This window comes from Pipistrellus kuhlii, unplaced genomic scaffold (assembly GCF_014108245.1).
Source record: "Pipistrellus kuhlii isolate mPipKuh1 unplaced genomic scaffold, mPipKuh1.p scaffold_m20_p_10, whole genome shotgun sequence".
Lineage (NCBI taxonomy): Eukaryota > Metazoa > Chordata > Mammalia > Chiroptera > Vespertilionidae > Pipistrellus > Pipistrellus kuhlii.
This window is the reverse complement of record NW_023425405.1, coordinates 20,697,372-20,719,044: the sequence shown is the minus strand read 5'-3', so window position 1 is coordinate 20,719,044 and position 21,673 is coordinate 20,697,372. Positions and strand designations below refer to the sequence as shown.

At 46.0% G+C, this 21,673-nt stretch overlaps 1 protein-coding gene across 1 annotated transcript in view; it reads right to left on the bottom strand.

Annotated features, from left to right (window-relative positions):
- Positions 1-21,673, bottom strand: part of TMEM178B (transmembrane protein 178B) — a 335,310-nt gene that overhangs the window by 21,393 nt on the left and 292,244 nt on the right. Inside the window, exon 3 of the mRNA XM_036428780.2 lies at positions 5,193-5,330. Within this exon, the coding sequence (XP_036284673.1) occupies positions 5,193-5,330 (138 nt within the window). The remainder of the gene's footprint in view (positions 1-5,192; positions 5,331-21,673) is intronic.

Genomic DNA, 21,673 nt, shown 5'->3' with positions numbered 1-21,673 from the left:
TAAATCTATTTTGTATATTGTAAAAATAAATTTAAAAAATAAAAAATAAATACAAAAGCTGAAATTCTCCCCCCTACCTCCTTGAGCGCGCCAAAAAAAAAAAAAAAAAAAAAAAATCCTTTCTCTCTCTTATACATAATTCACATTTACAATGCATGTGTTCAACAGACATCTGAGAGTGCAGACACTGTGCAGAACAAGGCAGACAGGCTCCAGGGCTCATGGAGCCTACATTTAAGTGTTGGGTGGGGTAGTCAATGAATAAACACAGAAAGTCAAAAACACTGCAGACACCTTGTGGCCCGATCTTGGTTTCTAATATCACTCTCCATTAAAAGGTACCAGGGCTCCTTGGAGAAATGGCTGATTCTAGGACTGGGGCACCTCATAGTGCCAAAAACTAGGTGTCCAAAAACAACAAACAAAAACAAAACCAGCATTGATAGGAGTGTAGCAAAGGGACACAGGAGCCTTCAGAAAGAGCACCCAAGGGCCAAAGCTGGACCAACAAAATAGAATGTTGGTTTATAACCAAAGTATAAAATAAATTTCCATGAGTCCACACTGATACAAATAAGATGATTGAATAAATTAATAAGTAGGGAAGGAGAGACAAATCCCTGTGAAAAAGAATTCCAGATAGCCTGGCTATCCCTTTGAAATGATGTGATGGAAATGGCACTTGCCTGTGTGGTCTTTCTCTCCGGTCTACTCATGAGAAAAACATCATACAAGTTCCAACAGAGGAACATCCTACCATACAGATGACCAACACTCCTCAAAACAGTCAGGGTCATCAAAAACAAAGACAGCCTGAGAAATTGACACAGTGACAGGAGCCCAAGGAGACATGACAACTAAGTGTGATGGGGAATCCTTCATGGGACCCAGGAACAGAAAAAGGACACCAGTAAAATGTAAAAATCTGGATAAACTATGGATAGTAGTTATTAATAATAAACCAATACTCATTTATTAATTATAACAAATATATCCCACTAATACCAGATATTAATAATAGGGAAAGCCATGTTCAGGGGTAAAGAGTAAAATCTGTATCAGAAAAGGCCTGTGTCACAACCATATCCTGTCACCAGGAGGTGCATGGAGTACCTCTTGCGGGCTGGGACTTTTGGGCTGGTGGGGCCCGTGGCTCTCACAGGGTGGGTCTGGGGTCCTGCCTGCATGGCAGGTCTGGGTCTCGCATGATTTCATGCTCTGGGCCTCTAGTTTTTCTATAAACCTAAAACTATGCTAAAAAATAAAGTCTTGAAAAGAATTAGCTGAAGGTTAAAGATTAAAGAAGTCAGAGACTCTCTTTCCTGCTGCCCTTGAGAAACCAAACTTTCTGAATCCTACAGCTGCCAGGAAATGAATTCTGACATTAGATCTTGGGAAAGAACCTAGCCTCAGATGATACCCTGGCCCCAGCTGAGGCCTTGATTATAGTTCTCTGAGCAGAGAACACAGTCAAGCTGTGCTTGGAATTCTGATCCATAGAAATTTTGAGATAATAAATGTTTGTTTTAAGCTGATAAAAAAAAATCAACTAAGAACAAAACAGTAACAAACAATTTAGAAAGTAGTGAGTGTGCCTCAGAAATTTAAATGGAGATGTCACAGAGTGACTGGGCGGCTTCACGGCGTTAGTGGTCAAGGAAACCTTCTCTGAATCCTAGGAGGGACCTTGCCCTGAGACGCTGGTTGGAAAACACTGCAGGCAAAGGGGCCTGCCAGCTCCGTCTGGTGCCTTGACTTAACATTCGGTGTTCCAGGTCACAAAGGCAGCTCGTGGGTGGAGTGACATGAGTGTAAGGGAAGGAACAGGAAAGAGGGTGAGAGAGTGAACTGGATTGCACAGGGCTCCTGCCATAGACTACATATTTGTGTGCCTCCAAATTCCTATGGAGAAGTCTAACCCCATGGTGATGGTCTTAGGAGAGACCTTTGGGAGGTGCTCAGATCAGGAGGGTAAAACCCTTAGGAATGGAATCAGTGCCCTTACAAAAGAAACCCCAGAGAGCTCCCTCACTCCTTCCTCCATGAAAGGACACAGCAAGGTGTCATCTATGAACCAGAAAAGCAGGTTCTCACTTCCCAGCCTCCAAAACAGTGAGAAATAGTTGCATATTGTTTATAAACACCCAGTCTATGGTATTTTGTCATAGCAGCCCAAGTGGACTAAGACAGCTTCCAAAGAAGAGAAAGGAATTTGGATTTTAAATTCAACTGGAAACCTTTGGCACACCAGTAGCTGATGAGTGACATATCTGCTTTATAGATTCTTTAAAAAAAAAAAAAATGATGCTAACTGCTCTGTGAAGGACTGGTTGCTGGGTGGCAGAATGGAGTTGGTGTCTAGATAGGGGGCTCCAGCCTAGACAAGGGCTCATGGAGGCTTAGTCCAGGCGGCGGCAGAGATGATGGATGTTTCCCAAGAGCCTGAGTGGGAAGATGGGAAGGACATGCGCTGGATGCTCACAGTCATCTTGTAGATCAGTGTGCATGAGGTGGCTCTGAGGCTCACCCCTCCCCCGCTCCCAGTGGATCACAAGTAATCGTAGCAGTCATACACTGCCTCGCCAGGCTGTCTTTCCCCTGTGTCATCCTACTCCTGCGCTGACTACCGCTGATGATTCATTGAGACACTTGTTCCTGGCAGTTGCTGGCACCGGAATGGTGCTGTGCCAGTTTGGGCTAGATTCTCCCCCAGAGCCCTTGCCAAAGGGAAACTGGATCCCACCCACCACCCCCAGCCTCCTGGCTCAACAAAGCTGCCCTAGTTAATTAATTGCCTCCTCTGGGTTGAGTGTAAATTAAACAATTTGTTGCTGCTTATTTCACAAGGTGTGGGGTGGCCTCTCTTTAGCCTAGGGAAAAAGTTAAATGTGGAGCAGAGAAGCACTCAGCGTGGGCCCTCTTCCTTCACATCCGAACAGGTTGTGAGGAGAGCTTTTCTGTTTTCATTTTGGCCCTAGTCGGTTCACCCAAAGTCCATCTCAAGTCCACCTTCGGACTCTTGACTTCAAACTTACCTTTCCGCTCTTGCTAACCCCTCCTTTTGCACCTGCTCACCAGGACTGGCCAGCTCCCAAGCACAGCTGAGGTTGGTCTCCACCAGCTGGTCTCACCTGTCGCCCAGTCTAACTCTTGGGCACCTGTCTGTGCTGTTACAGGTGCCTGGAATCCAGTCTGGGTGCAAGCTCAGGCCGTGGGCCTTACCTCACTTTGCCATACAAACTATAGTTTGAGAGGCTGACTGCTTTGCTGTGTCCATGAGAAGCTGTCACAGATGTCCAACTCTCCAATTTAATCCACAGATCAACCTAGAAGGTCAACTCTTGGAGGGCAAGGACTGGTCAGGTTTAGGAAGGGTTGGTACTGAAACATCTCTTTTTGACACACAGGGTTTTTATGGATCAAGGCTTCATTTTGGGGTCAACACATCCGCCTCTCAGTGTAGCTCCCCCTGCTGGGCAGGTGAGGGGAAGCACAGCTTCTGCTCCTGAGTAGCTCCTCTCTATATCCTAACAAAGCCCACCAATGGGCTCAGCAGATGGCAGCTGCTCTGGGCTCTGAGCTCCCTGGGCTCTCTGCAAGGACACTAATGTTCCCTCTCTGTCTCCGGAAGCTGACTTCAGCAGCCCAGAAGTGACTTAGCACCTAGGCAGATGTGAGCCACATGCCTGGCCTGGAGAGAGGGGGAGCAGAGGATGTGTGCAGAGAGCTGGAGGAAGAGGCGATGAGAGAGTGTCAGCTCAAAGAGCTCCCATTTCTATTCCTGCTCAGCCCAAGGCCTGTTTACTCAGCTCTTCTCAGATTCCTGGGAGACCCTCCAAGTCCTAGAGAAGCCCCGTGTTACTGGAGCCATCTTTGAAAAACCAAGAGTCTTAGCAAGAACACTCTACAAACAGGGCTCATCCACTCTACCTTGGGTCCATGGAAGATTTTGACTGGAAGTGGGAACCAAAGGATTCAGCAGCCACTAAAACAGAGTTTGAAAACCAGGTTCCTCCTGGCTTCACTGAGGAGGACACCGAAGCACGGAAAAGGTCAGCAGGGCTGGTTTGTGGGAACTCAGAAGGAGGGGTGTGGGAACCTCTAGAGAGAGCCACTTGGACCCTCCCTCCACTAGCCTCTGCCATAACCGCAGGTGTGCCCAACGGGCAGGTCCCAGGATGAGTCTTGTCATCATCCTCTTCTCACAGCTCTTTGCTTACTGCTCCAGAGACCTTTGCATATCTAGATGGACAGCCAGCTCCTTTCCCCAGCTGGCCTGCCCCTCGCCTCCCTCCTCTGCTCAGACTCCAGAGCCAGGCATCCACCACAGGGACCTGGGCTGGGCAGACGCACCTGGAGCCCACAGTCTTACTGACATTTGTTTCCATTGGTAGAGCTCATTTTCCTTTCTTCCCATAAACACTTCTAATTCCCTCAATCCAAGCCCCAGTCCCCTCTTCCTGGCTCCGCTATTCGCCAATGCACTCTTCCCTGTGGGCAGACTGTGATGGGCACACCCAATGCTTCGCTTTGTTTTCATCTGAGACTCATACCAGGAGACCAAAAAGCATGTTTTAGCTCTTCAGGGAGAAAGGAGGCACCTGTGACTGTGGATTAGCATTCACTTCCCATGGACTGCACAGCCACACAGTTCATCGACAATCCCTTGCTAAGGACTGGATTGGTCCTTGGCCCTGGCAGTCAGAAGGAAAGGGGGCAGGCATGAGGGTAGGTGTGCCCTGTCTTGCCCCATTTGAAGCCTCTCATTTGGAAATAGGAGCAGCATTTAGGAAGCATAAGTCAAGGGTGAAGCTTTTAAAGGAGAAACTGCCAGATAGCACCTGCTTCCCACCCTGAAGTCTAGTGTGTATATAAAATGCCCAAGGAACTCCAGGATTCACGTTCACTCTGAGCCTGATATGCCCCCCTCAGTGCCACAGCTGCACAGTCCCCCACACCAGGCAGTCAGACCCCCAAGGGGAAGGACCACACCTTATTAGTCTCATTAGCCTCTGCATCCCAGCAGCAAGTGCAGGGATGTGTGGTTAAGAATTCACAAAGTGATAAATGAATAAATGAATGGGTAGAGCCCCACAGAGTTGTGGCTTTCATCTGCTGTGTGCTTAGCTGTTCTTCCAGAATCCTAGTCACCAGGACCTTTTCCACTCAGGCCCCGTAAGCCTGCGCCTTACCTCCCATGAGGAAGAGAAGCCCGGCCACGTACTGCATAAGGCCTCGGTCCCAGCAGCAGCCCAGCACACCGATGATCCAGCCGAAGAGGATGATGGCCACCGCCATGCCCATGAAGCCGGCTGTCATCCTGCGCAGGTCTGTGGGAAAGCAGGAGAGCAGGGGTTAGCATCAGAGCCCGGGACTCAGGGTCAGGGTGCCCCCAAGCCCAAGCAGAGGGGGTAGGGGGCACTGCGTGGGGAAGGAAGGACCCTGCCTTTCCAGACAGGCTTGCACATAAATCCATTTGTGTGCTGCACTGTGGGCACATGGATACAGGGAGAAGCCATCATCATAGCAGTTATCACGTGCATGCTTCCTTTGCACCAGGCACGATGCTGTGCTTCCAGCGTCTCTAACAACCTTCTGAGCCAAGTACTGTCTTACCCCTGTTGGAAGATGGAGCAACTTGCTTCACACCATATATACCTAGTGAGTCGTGGATCAGGGCATCCAACCCACATTGGTAAGGCTCCCAGATCCTAACCTCAGCATCATTCACCTCTGGGATTTGCTGGTTCTGCCAGGAGGTCCTGTGTAAGGATGATGCTGCCTGCAGCTGCTATTTCCTTCCCTCCAAAACGACTCCTAGGGCTCAGCTTTCTTGCATGTGAGGCTGCAAGGCTGCGGAGCACACCTGCTGCTCAGAGACTGAGCTCAGAGCAGACCCTCTCAGTCCGGCTCCACACCCAGATCAATCTGGCTTCTGGACCAAGCCCTTCCCCGCTCCATGTCCAACAAAGCCTGGGTGGGTGCAGGGAAGAGGAGGGCTGTCTGGGAAGGAGGTATTTTTAGTGGCAGGAAGAGGGCAGAGCTGCTGTCCACCTTAGTGAGCCCCACTCAGCCTCTCCGTCAGCTCAACTTCCTCCTGGCTCATCCCTGCCCGCCAATGCATACCCCACCCCAGCCCTCTCTTCCCTGGAATCCAACCCTCTAATACCTTGGCCTGGGTGACACCCACTCATTTGTCATGGACTTCTTCCACCCAGCCCCAGCACCTCCGCCTGCAACTCCATGTCCTCCTGTGCTGTCCATCCACCCATATGCAGGTCTATCCACTAGCCCCCATCCTTCCGATGAGACTCCAAACAGGAGTGAAGCCATTGCCAGAGCCTCTGGCCCTAAGAACATTGCCAGAGAAGCCTAGAGGACCCCTGGGCATTGCCCTCCCCCAGAGGAAGAGAGGGAGGGTGAGGGGGCAGGGCAGGGAGCATGATGGGAAACTACATCAAGCCCCTGCTAGCACAGACACTCTCGTCCCCGGGAACCAATGCCCCCACGTTTCCATGGGGAACACCTTGGGATCTGCATACCTCACGAAGGCATCCCATCCCCTCTGTTCCCCTCTCACTCCAGCCACCCCATTGGGAGCCACGGCAGATCCTGGGAGTCAGGCTTGAGACCTTTCAGTTCTCTGCCCCCAGGAGAGGGATTTGGTCCATGTCCTTATGCTGACACTGAAGATCAGCCCTGGAGGAAACTGGTTGGGAAGTGGGAAGGGAGTTAGGAGACAGCAGCTGAGCTTGGCCCGTGAGGAGGGGCCTGAACAGGGAGCAGGACGGACCGGGGCATTGTCACAAAGATACAAGTCCACCAGGGAGCAGGCTTCCGCTCTACTGAGGTCTCCCTTGTCCTCCCTACTGAGCAGGAGGGCCTGCCCAGGCCAAATATAATACTCATCATAGGCATTTACATGAGCTGCCAAGGACACTTGATTTTCATGCCCATGGGAATCAGGCGTAAAATGTGCTCACGTCGCCAAATGTGTCTCAGGAAACTTGGTGGTGAGCACTCAAACGTGTGTGTGCCATGCTTCCTGAGTGGGCTCCCTGCTCCGGGCTCAGCCACCCACCACCAGCATGGAGTCGGGAAAGAGCTTGCCTGCCAGCAAGGCCAGCACCACTCCTAATTCAGCTGTCCACATGCTTCCTCCACCGTCATCACTATCAGTTCCTTCTTCCTTGGCCACCGCCACAGACTAGAGTGAGCCAGGCCCCAGCTCCCTCTGCTGTTCTCCTCCCCTGCACCCCCCCAATTTGGTCTCATACTGGAGATGACATACTCTTTGCTCCAGATGCTTCGTCCACTCTCCACTGTCTTCAGGGGCAAAGGGCTGTGGGAATAGGAAGAGAAGCTGGGTATTTTTGTTGAAAAGGAGGTTCATATCCCTTTCAATATGTGGGGAAACTTCTCTCCTCTGCCCCTATGAACCCAGGGTTCTCTTGGTGCATGGAAGTTTTTAGAAGAAATCTTGGCCCCTTCTTCAGCCCCAGAGTGGACGACCCTGCTGAAGCCAGAGAGCCCCTCCCCGCTGCACTTGGTCTTGCTCACAGACAGAAGGCCTGACTGCTCCCCGCTCTGCAGACCATGGAGCCTGGAAGGGTAAGTGGATAAAGTGTCACTTAAGGTGTTTCCACCAGGGCCAGGGACCGGGAAATGGGCTGGGCAGGAAAAGAGAAATGCAAGTCAGAGAGAGAGGGAAGGTTCTTACCAGTAAAGGGGAAAGTAAGGTGTTTTACTTAGAAGAAAAGGAGGAGAGAGCTGGAAAAGGGGAATGGTGAGGACAATTCCTCTTCCAAAAGCTCCAAGACCACTGTGGTCATCGTGTCCCTGGCCGGGGAGGGCTGTGGCCTCTAACACGGATAAGTGCACTTTGCTGTTCCCCAGAGGGCTATGCCAACAGAAGCTGAGGGTCCTGTAAATTGCTGGTTGAGAAGTAAGGATGAAAATCAGAGATAAGGCCTGAGTATTTTCACTCACTCAGTAGGATAGTCGCCACAGCCCTGTGAGCCTGATTTTGCCTGAACTGTTTATTTTATCCCTAAAACCTATGCAGTAACTCAGAGTAACTGCAGCAAAACCTGGAAAGTAGTAAGACTATTCCTGTTTTACAGATTAGAAAAGCAAGAGCCAGAGAAGTTACATAATTGACTATCTCAAGCCAGTGAAGTAAAAGATGAGTGAGCTGTGTGGGAAAATGAAATTCACAATGTAACTAATGAGCTACTGAGTTATCATGACAGTGAACAAATGAATCTAGCATCTCTTCCTCTGAAGGTAAGAGATTTTTTTTTTTAAAGATATAAATGTATAAGGATGGAAAAAATAGGAAAGGAGATAACAACCACACAAAATCTGAGGGATAGCCCTGGCCCAGTGTTGCTCAGTGGTTAGAGCATTGGCCCATGCACCAAAGGGTCCCGGGTTCAAATCCCAGGTAAGGGCAGGTACCTGGGTTGTAGGTTTGAGCCCTGGTCCCATTTGGGGTGCCTGCAGGAGGCAACCAATCGATGTCCCTCCCTCTCTCCCTCCCCCACCCCCTCCCCTTCTCCCTCTCCCTCTCCCTCCCCCTCCCCCTCCCCCTCCCCCTCCCCCTCTTTCTTCTTATCTCTCTTTCTATCTCCCCCTCCATCCCTCCCACTCTCCCTGAAAAACCAATGGAAAGAATATCCTCAGGTGAGGATTAACAAACAAACAATAAAAAAAAGCGGGGAAAGGGGGGGAGGGGGAGCGGGAGGCTGATGGACAATGTGACTGACTTAGCAGACTCAGAACCAAACCCAAAGGCCATAGCCAGGAAGCTGCAAATCGACCTGCCCCATGCCCAGAGGCTCATGAACTGGCCCCAGCAGTACCCTTAAGTTTAGATCAAGTAAACAAGGGAAGGAACACAAAATAGGGATTTGGTGGAAGTTGTTTGAGATGAAACTGGATCCCTAGATCTCCCTTCTCGCTCCTCTACCCTGACAGTGGAGTTTGAGTACTTAGGACTGTGGGGAAAGAAGGGTCCACCACGCTCCGGTGCAGCCTGGCTGGCCAGCACAGCTGAGGGCCACTGCACAGAGGGCGGTCACGTGGCTGTGCACATAGAGAACACTGAATGCTTACTCTTGAGGCTCCAGCCCTCTCTACTCGGCTCCCAGGAGCTCACTGCCCGGCCTTTGCCCTCCAGCCTGGAGGCTGGGAGGGGCCTCTCTAGTGATGACCAGTGCAAGAGGAAAGACCTACACCACTGCCCCTGGGATGCCTCCTAAGAAACCCCTGGACCACTTTCCAAGGAAGCCCACCTGCCCACTCAGCACTTCAGGAGGCAGCTCTTCAGCGCCCCTCTCAGACAAGCCAGCATCACTGAGAAAAGCCTGTAACCTGGGAGAAAGAACTCGAGGAAACATTCTGAGAAGGAACAGTCATTTAAAGGTATTACTATGATTCCCAGAGAAACAGGAGGAGAAATGTAGTTTGCCTCCATTACATAAGAATGGGATACTATTGAAAAGAACTATCTAGAGAACAAAAGCAATACCTTAAAATATCAGAATCAAAAATCACTGAAGCTCATATTGTAAAATCATTTCTAATTTATGGATTAACAGTCCCATCCTGCCCCCAATAAAGATGAAAAGAGGCTTGCAAACCACAGACAGTGTAACAGGATAAATGTAATTAATGAGGAAATGAAGGAAAGAGAAAAGAAATAAATAAAAGTCCATTAAGTCCCTAGAAAGGTAAGTAGACTGGTCCATATTTGAATTTAAAAGCACTAGCTATTATTCTCATTGCCTTCAAATCACTAATGCTTTTTGTTTGTATCGATACTTGGGTAAATCTGCCGATGGAATGTCCCATATGCACATGGCCCCGCTCCTGCCCACCTAGGTTGCCTGCATATCAATGTTTTCTTATTAGAAATAAAAACTGCCTTTTCTATTCTTTGTGATAGTCACTGTGCCCACAGCAGTACTCTGCACCCAGGTACTTACATCACTTAGAGGTTTTTTTCCCGTCTCTTCCCACCATTTTAGAGAAAAATAAAGAAAAGAAAGACCAAACTCACCTATGGGAAGCCGTGGAAGAATATTTGCATGGTGAGCCTAAGAATAATCCCCTTGGGGCACATGTGTCAAACACAAGGCCCTCGGGCCAAATCCGTCCCGCCAGGCTTTGCAATGTGGCCCGCACTGCGCTGTCATCACTGCACTCCGCTGCGTTTCCATCACAATGACAGTTCATGACTGTTCAGTAAACCATTCGGCCCGCGATTTAGGCTGGATTTTAGATTTTGGCCCCTTCTCTGATTGAGTTCGACACCCCTACCTTGGGGGGAAAAAACACAACAGAAGGGGCAAATTCCATGGGCTAACACTGAGATAGAGGAAAAATCTTTTCATAAATTGTGTTGGGTTGGACTCCATTATCTACATTCCATGATCCTAACGTTGAAATGCTAATTTTTCAACACAGGAAGGTGCATTCTAAACCTTTTAGCTAAAGAATATAGTTGTGCGCAATGGAAAGGAGTGGGCAAGAAGGGAGCTGATAATGAGGGAGGGTGGAGGAGAAGAGGTGGAAGAACGATTAAATAGAAGCAGAAAAAGCACTTCTCCCACGTGGAAAATTTTGATTTTGAAGTTTACACTCCTATTAACATTTAAATTGAAAGGTATTGCTTGCAACTGTACATGGGAAACCAGGATACATGCATTTAAATAAACACCGCTTAGGGAAGAAAAAAATGTGCTCTGCATAGCTTTAAATGATGACTGGGGTTTAAAAACACACGGACGGAAATGGTGAGGGAAAGTATGGGTTAGACTGACGATAAGTCACTGTCTCCATGGCCACAATGTCGAGTGTAGCATGACCAGTAAGGCCATGGTCATCCTTCCTTGCTGGCCACACAGGGCACCTCTGGGTGAGCTCTCCTTCTGCAGGATGCAGCACATTGCCCGTAGAAGGGTGTCAGCTGCTCTGGGGTCCCGACATTCTTTCTCGAATTAGTCAGTCCCTTGAGGTGACCTGTTGCACAGCAACCGTATCTGAAGGAAGTGGGAGTTTGGACTCAATGGATAGGGATGGAAGCACAGATTTATGGAGCCAGGCTGCCCTTGTTCAAATCCATGCCCGTATGAACTTGGGCAAGTCAGGCCAGTTTCCACACTTGTAAGTGGAGGTTATGACAGCACTTACTTCAAAGGGGATTTTATATCCAGAGGATTAAATCAGTTAATATGTGTAAACTGCTTAAAATAGCACCTGACACAAAGCTTGAGCTATGTAAGTATAAATAGGAATGAAAGTCACTTAAATTGGTTCTCTCTCTCTCTCTCTCTCTCTCTCTCTCTCTCTCTCTCTCTCTCTGTCTCTTTTTTCATGAAACACATTCTTTGTATTTGCTGTACATAAGCACATAGGAGCTGAGTAACATGTTGGGGTTAGCTCCTAATTAAGGTTTTGGTGCCCAGAGGGAACAGGCCTCTGGAATCTGTTTGTGTGCCTCTCAGGTATCTGAGGAGGCCAAGGTGAAGGTTCTGTTTTTCTATTTATTAATGCTGAGATGCATTCACCCTGAAGTATGGATGCGTCTTGTTCTCCGAGGACCAAAACAGCTGGAGGCTACAGCAGCAATAGCAGAGGTGCCAGTGGCCAGAAAGGCCATTTGAATCCTGGGCTCCTACCGTGAGCATTACACTGATCTGGAAGGAAGAGACACGGGCAAGACTACAAATCTGTTGGGAAGGTTTCCATAATCTATTTAATTCAAATTAAAACAGAAGTAGCTAGCAGGAGGTACTGCCTGTAATTTTCTTCCAGAGTGTGAGTTGGTTCAGTATTGTACTGCAGTTATATTTAAGAAAGTATTTTTTATGTGAAAACAAATCATTCTTATGATTCAATGAGAAAGTGCTTGACTTGGGGGATTTTTAAAAATATATATATTTTATTGATTTTCCACAAAGAAGAAGGGAGAGGGATAGAGAGCTAGAAATGTTGATGAGAGGGAAACATCGACCAGCTGCCTTCTGCACACCCCCTATTGGGGATGTGCAGCAACCAGTGTACATGCTCTTGACAGGAATCGAACCTGGGACCTTCCAGTCCGCAGACTGATGCTCTATCCAGGAGCCAAACCGGTTTCGGCGACTTGTGGGATTTGATCCCAAAAAGGCCCATCTTTTTCCAAGCCCCAGTAACTCATCGTAACAGACTGCATTTCCCTGAAAGTTGTGGCACTTCCCCCCTCCTTGACTATGCTGTGCTCCTGCCAACACGGCTACCTACTAATGCATGCTCTACCTGACAGGCTTCTCAGCATCCTTAAAGATTTCCCTGACAAGTAAGTGTCAGGGAGCCTTCCAGGTACATTAGCACACATGTAGCCATTGGTCAATATCACTCCTCCAGCACATTCCACATGTCTTACTGCAATTATTTATGTCTCCCGCCCACCAGTAAATGTGAGTTTGTTCAGGCCTTTTGTCATGCCTGTTTTACTTCGTTTCCATGTCATTCACACGAGCAGGTGTTTGCTAAATGGGCTCACTATCCAACGCTGTAACAATTACTGGGACTACATGTACTGTGGAATAGCACAGGCTGGGGATGCATCTACCCAATTCAACCCATTTCTGGAACCCAACTGTCACAGTGACTTGAAGACAATTTCCTTCTTCTTCAAATTAAATAATTTTAAAAGCCAGTGTGAATTATTGCTTAGAAATTCAACACAGTTTTTGTCATATATTGTAGGAGCATTAACACAGGTTCTGGTTCCAGATCACACCAGGCCATGCAATGTAGGGGCTCTCTACCCTTAAGTTTGATGAACACGTAGGAGACCCCCACAGATGGGGAACCCACAGGTATTTCTGCAGTGCCCTTCAAGTCAGGAAGAGATCACAGGTGAAAGCAGTTGTGGTGAAAATAAAAAATGATTTCTGAGCCAGAAGATGTGCTAGGAGCCTTCCTCCACCTCAATGCTGCTCCAGGTCAGAGAGCTGCCATAAATAGGCATATTGTGTGATGCTGCTATTTACACATCACATCCATTGTCAAGACAATGGAAGGCAAATTGCAAACTTTCTACTCTCCTGATGAAAGCTGGGTCAGCAGCTAAAGCAAGAGCTTGAAGACAAGAAAGGAGAAGCGGGAGGGGGGGGGAGCCCCAGAACTGAGAAGCAGAGTGTTCCCCCCCCAAAAAAAATCACAAGAATGACTCCCTACCCCTGCAGCCACACTGCTAAGGCAACCGTGGAAATTACAGAAGGAAAAGATGAAAAGGAAACAGTGGCTCAGCCAACCAGTTACATGCGAATAAACCCAGTTTGGCTCTGGCACTCGGTCACGGGGGTCTTCCTGCTATGAGGGTTGAGCTAGACCAGTACCACCTTCTAGTCCATCCCAGAGAAGCTCCATTTATTCTCCTATATCATGTGTCACTGAAGCTGCTCTGAGTACAGAGTCTAGAAATCAAGGTGGCTTGGCAAGAATGTGCCCCCACAGAGTTCCCATAAAGCAATCAGAAGATGGGAGCTTTAAAACATATGGGCACCTTAAAGAGTGCTATGCTTTCCAGAAAAAATGCTGCAGGAACCCAAGAAGTGGTTGATAGCAAAGAATGTGAAAAGCCTGGAGAAGGAGAATGAACATTTATTATACATTCACTACACGCAGGCATTGGATTGGGCAATTGATGTAGAACATGTCCATTGACCTTCCAAATGGCTCTAAAGTAGATGTGGGATTTTTTTTGTGTTTTTTTTTTTTTTTTTTCTCTTCATTGTGTAGACTCAGAAATTGAGACAAGGGAATTTCAGCTGATCAAGGTCACCCAGCCAGTGAGAGGTAGGTTGAGGGAAGGGTTTGATCTGCCCATGCCCTTTGCATTTCTCTGTCCCTTTCAGATTCTATGCCACTTCAAACCCCAGAAGGGAATTTAACATTAAGCAAAATGTAATAAAATATTTTTTGTATCAAAATTACTCTTTTGAAGAATGTCAATGACCATGGAAAAATTTATAATAGAAAATGAAATGAAAAAATAATGCACAAGCCTGCCGATTCCTCTGAGCCCTGCACTGCAGGTGTACGCAGGTGCACCCATGCAAGCCCACACAGCACATGGGGAAGCAAAGGAGAAGTACACCATGTGCTGACAGGGAGCCTTTCTGGGCAAAAGAAAATTTGTAAGCAAAGAAGTAATTGCTATAACCAGCTAAGTTCTCCTAGAAATTAGGGTGTGGAAGGGAAAGGCAGTAGAATTGACAGGAATTGGTGACTAAATGTAAGAGAGAAGGAAGAAAGATAAGTCGTTGATGATCTAAGATTTCTGGCTTGGAAGATCAGAAAATGATGATTAACCAAGACAGAACAACAGAAGAGGCATAGAATATTGCTTCTCTGGATTTATTTTTATTTCTTTTTGGGGGGAGAGGAGGTGGAAGGACAAGAGGGTCAGGTCTTGTAAAAGAAAACAGGGTGTTAAGTTCAGTTTAATTGCCTAAGAGACATCTAGTTGGAGACCTACATGATGGCCCTGGCTGTGTGGGTTTAGTACATGGAAAGGACATAATGTCATAAATCATTCAGCAAAGACTTGCTGAGCACCAGTTGTGTGCCAGGCATTGTACTAGCGCAGGGAACATGGCAGTTCATAAAACTGGCCTGATCTCTTCCTGCATTGAGTCTTACTAGATATACAACGAAGAGGTCTCTCATGACCTTGAAAAGTCAGTTAGTGGAAGTGCATCTCACTGAGTTAGTTAGCAGGAATGAACTGGAGGTAAGAGGTAAAATTCACTTTAAACACTATGCTTTCAAATAGACTGACTGTATAGAAGAGGAAGGAAGTGGGGTTATGGGATAAACATAGAGGCTAGAGGGACTTTTCTTGTTTTATAAGCATTTAAAACTGGAGTGTTTTTCTATGCAGAAAAGAAAGAATTATCAGAAAGGATGAACCTGAAGATACCAGAGATAATACCCTTTCACCTACTCTGAATTTCATCCAAACCAAAAGGTCAGATCCAGGGAAATCCCCGATTCCATGTGACAAATGCCCTTTCTGAAACCTCTCAAGTACTTCTACCCAGAATCTACCCTTCTGTAGGAAGTGCCCATCAAGCATACTTGTGGGCCAGACCAGTCAGTGCATTCATTCCTTCGCAGACTCATTTATCATTTGCAGACCTCCATTTCTCATCCAGGTATTGCTCTACGAAGCTGTGTTGGACACCAGCCCTTTCCTAGAGAAGGTCGCAGGTCCATAAAGCCTTGGACTGTCTGCTTTGTGCAGTGCCATCATTCCATCACTTGGAGAACCAAGGCGGTGTTATTTCTTCTTTGTGTTTCTCACAGCATCTAATACACAGTAGGGGCTCTAAATATCCATAGAATGAAGGAATGACTACTCCATTCAGAAGGTACAAAACTGAAGTAGGAGCTACAGTGCCTCTCCCAGAAGATCGGTTAGCAAGGGAGACAGGAGCTGACAGCGCACAGCCAACTTAGAGCCAGGCGATGAGAAAGCCTTTTCTATTTGTTTTCTGGTAAAGTGATGCCTAATGCTTCCCTTTTATGTTTTCAAATGTTTTCCACTTTGCATGGTTTGTTTTCTATGCTTGAAGTGTCTCAGGTGACTGGGAACATTGTTCATGCTTCCTGTGTAGTCAGTCACTTTTGAATTTTGCCAGTGTCTGGCATGGGGTCTGTTGTTAAGTAAATGCTCATTATGTACTTTGTGTCAGGTTCTGTAAGAGACAAGCCCCGTGTGTGCCCCTCTCTCCCTTTGCCCTCAATGTTGTCTTTGTTCCGTGGCAGCCTATTGAAGCCTATCCCAGCAAGTTTCTCATTACTGAGGCCAGGGACAACACAGATGTGTGGGAACCCAGAACAAAATGGGAAACATTGGGCAAAAACTTTTTTGTTGTTGTTCTCCCAAAGGAACTGTTTTGTTTGATATACCTTCAAGTTGGGGTGGGGGTTGAGGGGAATAGAGCACAGATTTTTTAGAAAAGGATAATGGATAAAATATTGAAAGCAAGAAATTTATATGTGGATCCCCAGCCTTTTCTACTCCTCAAACAACTTCTCAAGGCATAGGAACCACGTTGTTTATCTGACACCAGCTCATCCGGCCTCACATTTGCTGTGTCCTCCCACCCAGCCCCAATTCTCACTCTGGGGCTCATTCCTGCCTTCTGGGGACACTGTCCTTGTCACTGGAAAAAAGGAAAGAGTCAGAGCCTTCAGTGCTTGTAGGGTTTAAATGCAGGAGTTGGGAAAATACTCCTGCACCCTGGGTTGGACCTCAGAGGTCTGTGCGTAGAATGGACTCTACTGGCAGTGTCATCCACATATTCCTGATGAGGTTAAAAGGAGAAACACCCTGTCCTGCCTGTGCAGAAGACTCAGCACCAGGGCAAGGAGACTCGACATTTTAGAATCAGAAAACTTTGAAACCTGGCTCCCTCTGGCTCTGAGAGCTTAGGGCCCCCAAAGAACTTAAAGCAAACATTTTCTATTTAAAGGTGAAAATTTTAATTTATTTAAAATTTATAACATTAAATTGTGCTTTGGCTGCATTATAACATAATTGCAGCCTACTTAAATCAGAGCTAAATTTCCACTACTCTGATGTCTATCAATGCTACATCAACAGTGCAGACCTTGATCCGTATGTCTCATGGTTTTCTGAACATGTCAACAAAGTTTAGGCCTCTAATTCTGAACCTCCAAAACCCAATTCCCCATCTTCATTCTCTAAGAGCCCCTCTCTTGATGCCAACAGCATCAACATCATCACGGCCATCTGTACCCAGAACTTCAGTGGCATTTGGAGTTGCCCTCCCTCCTTCCATGCCCCTTCATGTCTGACCAGCTGCCAAGTTCACTGGATTTTGCCTCCACGATAATGAATGCATGTATTCCCTCCTCCTACCCACTGCCTCTGCCTGGCTTTGGCCTGCCTAACCTCACCCTGAGGCTAGGTGATCAATGAGCCTCTTAGGGTTAACACCTGCTTTCTAACTTTTGGCCAGCATGACCTGCAGCAAACCTCAATTTCCCCATCTCCCAGCAGAGGTGATAAAATGAGAGGATTCAAAAGGAGCCCAGTTAGCTCAGTTCTGGTCCTACTTGCTGACCCACTCTCAGAGTCCTTCCTTCAGAACTTCACTGCTCCAACCCATGTCATGCTCTGCGGCCAGAGGAACTCTTCCAAAGCAAGACTCATTCTCTAACCTCTGTGCTCAACACCTTGAATGGCTCCCAGCTGCCCCTGAGGCAAGGCCACAGGAAAAGCCTAGTTTGGGGCCCTTCACATCTGACCCTCATTAAGAGTGCCATCTCTCTTCTCTCTTTCAAGTGCTCTGTGCTGTAGCCACCTGAGTGGCTTCCCCTCCTCTGAGCATGCTCTCCACTCTTCTGGTCTCTGCCTTAAGCTGAAGCTGGACAGAGGCACCTGCTCCATCTCTGTGTGTCCAATTCTTCATCATCAGCTCAGATCCACTCCTCGCCCCCCAGCAAGTCTTCCTAATGCTCAGGTGTAAGCCTCGCTCACCTTCTTGTGACACGCACCTGACCAATTTAACTTAATTTGTGGCAAAACCAAAAATAAATAACAACACATTCACTTAATTCTCTGCAGGGATCATTCAATTGTCAATTTGAATAAAGTTTATGTTAAGTAGATATCATTACTAAGTATAGAAACATAAATGTCTAGTAGATTAGTGTATTTGTGAGTGTGTGGGGATAGTGAGAAAAGATAAGCACTAGCTTTCTATATTGAAATTATGATGTTTCTATAGAGTAAATTAGCTTGATAAATAAAAACTTTTAAAATTCTCTAGTGAAGCATTCATTTCCAGATGTTTTAAGCTGACCAAACATATTCTTCTACATAAGAAGAGTATTGCAGACATTAAAATCCCACTATGAAAACTGAAAACAACCAAGGCTATTCCAATAATTGGGAAATAGTTAAATAAATTATGATACACTCACATTATGGGCTATGATGCAGCCACAAAATGTTTTCGAAGAAATTAAATGACGATGAAAACAGCAAGATTGAAAATTATATATTTTGTGTGCTCCCAGATATGCAATAATAATTATTATAAACACTAATGATAACAATAAGCAAGAAAAAAAGACCCGAAGAAAACATACCAAAAGGTTAATTGTGGGGAAAGAGGATTATGGGTGATTTTTATATTCTCCTTTTGTCTTTTTCTGTGGCTTCCAAATTCTCAACAATAAGCATGTGTTGCTTTGATAATCAAAGAGAAAAATATTCAAAGCATGATTTAAAAGCAATGCCATTCAGCTCAGATGAGGCGTGCAGGGATAGAGGAAGTTCAAGCAGCTCTTCCCAGCATCCTCTCCCCAGAAGTTGCCCATCTGTGGAGGCGCTTGGCTTCCAGCGCCCAATCACAATGCCGGCTTCCTCACCAACAGCCTTCTAAACAAGCACGGGAGCAGTGGCACACTGAATACCCCACTGCCTTTACTTCTAGGCAAGGTGACCTGGGAATGCCGGGGAACAGGACCCAGGTCTTGCAAAAGAACTGAGTGGGGTTCTCCCCCCCCCCCCCCAATATCTCTTTCTCTGACTGACAATGCATACTGGGGGAAAGGTCTTGATTCTACTGATTTCACTTTTTAAATTCTTAAGACTATTATGTCATTTCAGCAATAAGCAATATTTCAAAAAGGTCTATTTTCTAGAATCAGAACATAAGAAGCATCAGAGTGACTCAAAAAATGATTACATGTAATTGGGGCAGGAAAAATGCTGTGATGCAAAACTGGGTTCCTATAGGCCAGCAGAAATAAGAAATACACACATGCCCTGCAGAGCGCATCAGTTATATTAATAAATTCCCAGTATCAGACAGGAAGGGGCAGCAGAAAATTGTTTTGAACTTGGCACCGGGCTTGGCACATACAAAGTGCTCCGGAAATATTCTTGATTGACCAAGCGACAGTTTGTGAACATGAAGGATCACAGTGACATGGGAGCAGAATGCTATCATCTGTTTTCTCAGTGATATTACGAAGCTGAGCATCCTTCCAAAGGTCTAGAGAAGAGCAACAGTCTGCCAATCACAGTGATCCTTTTTAATTAAAATTTTTGAACCTTGAAAAACCAGAAGAGCCGGGAATTGGGACTGCCTGGGTTTTAGCATTGGCTTGCCAGCCATGTGACTTTGGTCATCTCCAAGCCTCCGTTTTCTCATCTGTAAAATGGAGTTAATAACAGTGCCTCCCTCAGAAGGTAAGGGCTAGAGGGGATCACATATGACACATATTAGCTGCCCTTGAAGGTGAACTATTATTGGGGGAACTGGGCTCCAATGTCGGGAAAGCAATCTCTTTCCATTTCTTCTCAGAATCTGTCTACTCTTCGGCAAATGGCTTAGGTAAAATAAAACCCAACATTTTCCAGACTCTAAATGCATAAGCTAAGTGAAAATTTTCCTTTGTCAATAAACAGCGAGAATTTTGTTGTCAACCCTCTCATGCCGCTGCAAATCTCTTGGGGACATGATTCTAAAACAAAAATATCAGTATAAGAGATGATCTGCTGTATCTGCCCTCACCTTGATGCCAAAGCCCAAGCACATTTATAACAGCTTGTGGACAATTTACATTTGAATGAGGCTGATACAGAGCATCAAACCTTGGTCAGATTTCACACCTAGCCCCAGGAACCCCCACCCTCATCCTTAGGGTCTGACACTGTGCCTCGCTTCCTTATAATAAAGCATTGGTTCGGCACCTGCCACGTGCTGGATACAGCCCTGTTTAAAGATTTTGCATTCATTAACTCATTTAATCATTATAGCAACCGTATGCTTTGAGGACAACTCAGAGGGACACCCTACCCAGTGGGGTCACTTCTCACCATTCAGGTCCTCTGTGGGGATGTGGGAATGTGAGGGTAATAGAGAAAGGGCAGGTGATTCAAACTCAACCTGGCATCCAAATAACACTGGCTCACTGTTCCCATAAAGTCCAGGCTAAGCCCTGGGAACCACAGACACTGTGTGGCCAAGGACACACTGCCCTCCATATTTCATTCCCTCTAGTCTTTGCAGCAAAAGCTCATCCCCAAACACAACCCGGGCCTGCCTCCTCCTGGCAACCTGAAAGAGACTCACCAGTGCAACCCACACCAGCCAAGAAATGCTAGATTCCTCAAGTTCAGTGGCTTGCCGAGCTATTTGTAAGAAGAATGTGGGCCATTTTAAGTTCAATTCAATTAGTGAGTTTGCATTGATTGTTTCATTCAGTGTTGAGCACTGTGCCTCCCACTTAAGCTCCATGAATGTGCTAAGTGAATGGGTAACTTGTCTGGGTTCTACTTTTAAACTGAATACATCAAACATGATCTTTTGTGAACAACCCAAGTTACACATGATATATTTTTATTACTCAAAGGTATGAGAATGACTTTGAATCAATAAATGGGGCTTTCAAAAAAGTAATTTTTGTAGTTTTGCTTCTCTCCAATTGTCATTTTGTGCTTTAAAATGTCTTCATGGTAATTCCTCCCGTGAGGTGGTTCCTCCAATATTTATGTATTGGGTCGGCAGCTAAGTAATTGCGGGTTTCACACATATATGGCTTCAGTTGAATTTTTAGGTTTGCAGACGTAGTACAAATGTAAAACACATTTTGTTATTTGATAGTTGGCTATTCAGCTGTTAATCAGTAAAAAAAGTTTTTTGATCTGTTTTGTAGTTTTTCTTTGGCGTTCGTTGAAAAATGGAAAATCAAAAGGAACATTTTTGTCATATTTTGCTTTTTTATTTCCACAAAGGGAAAAACGTATCCCAAGCTCATAAAAAGTTATGTGCTGTTTATGGTGACGAAGCCTTAAAAGAACGGCAGTGTCAAAATTGGTTTGCCAAATTTCGTTCTGGTGATTTTTCACTCAAAGATGAAAAACGCTCTGGTCGTCCAGTTGAAGTTGATGACGCCCTAATCAAAGCAATAATCAATTCGGACTGTCACAGTACAACACGTGAGATTGCAGAGAAGCTTCATGTATCACATACATGCATTGAAAATCACTTAAAACAACTTGGCTATGTTCAAAAACTCGATACATGGGTTCCTCACGAACTGAAAGAATCACAGTTAACGCAACGCATTAGCAGCTGCGATTTGCTAAAGAAACATAATGAAAATGATCCATTTTTAAAACGACTGATAACTGGCGATGAAAAATGTGTTGTTTACAACAATATCAAGCGGAAAAGATCGTGGAGCAGGCCAGGTGAACCAACTCAAACAACATCAAAAGCTGATATTCATCAAAGAAGATTTTGTTATCAGTTTGGTGGGATTACAAAGGAATTGTCTACTTTGAACTCTTACCACCCAACCAAACGATCAATTCTGATGTCTACATTGAACAACTAACGAAATTAAACAATGCAGTTAAAAAAAAGTGGCCCGAATTGACAAATCGAAAAGGTGTTGTATTCCATCATGACAATGCAAGGCCACACACATCTTTGGTCACTCGGCAAAAATTAATGGAGCTTGGTTGGGATGTTTTGCCACATCCACCATATAGTCCTGACCTTGCACCATCTGATTACTTTTTGTTTCGATCTTTACAAAACTCCTTGAATGGTAAAAATTTCAATAA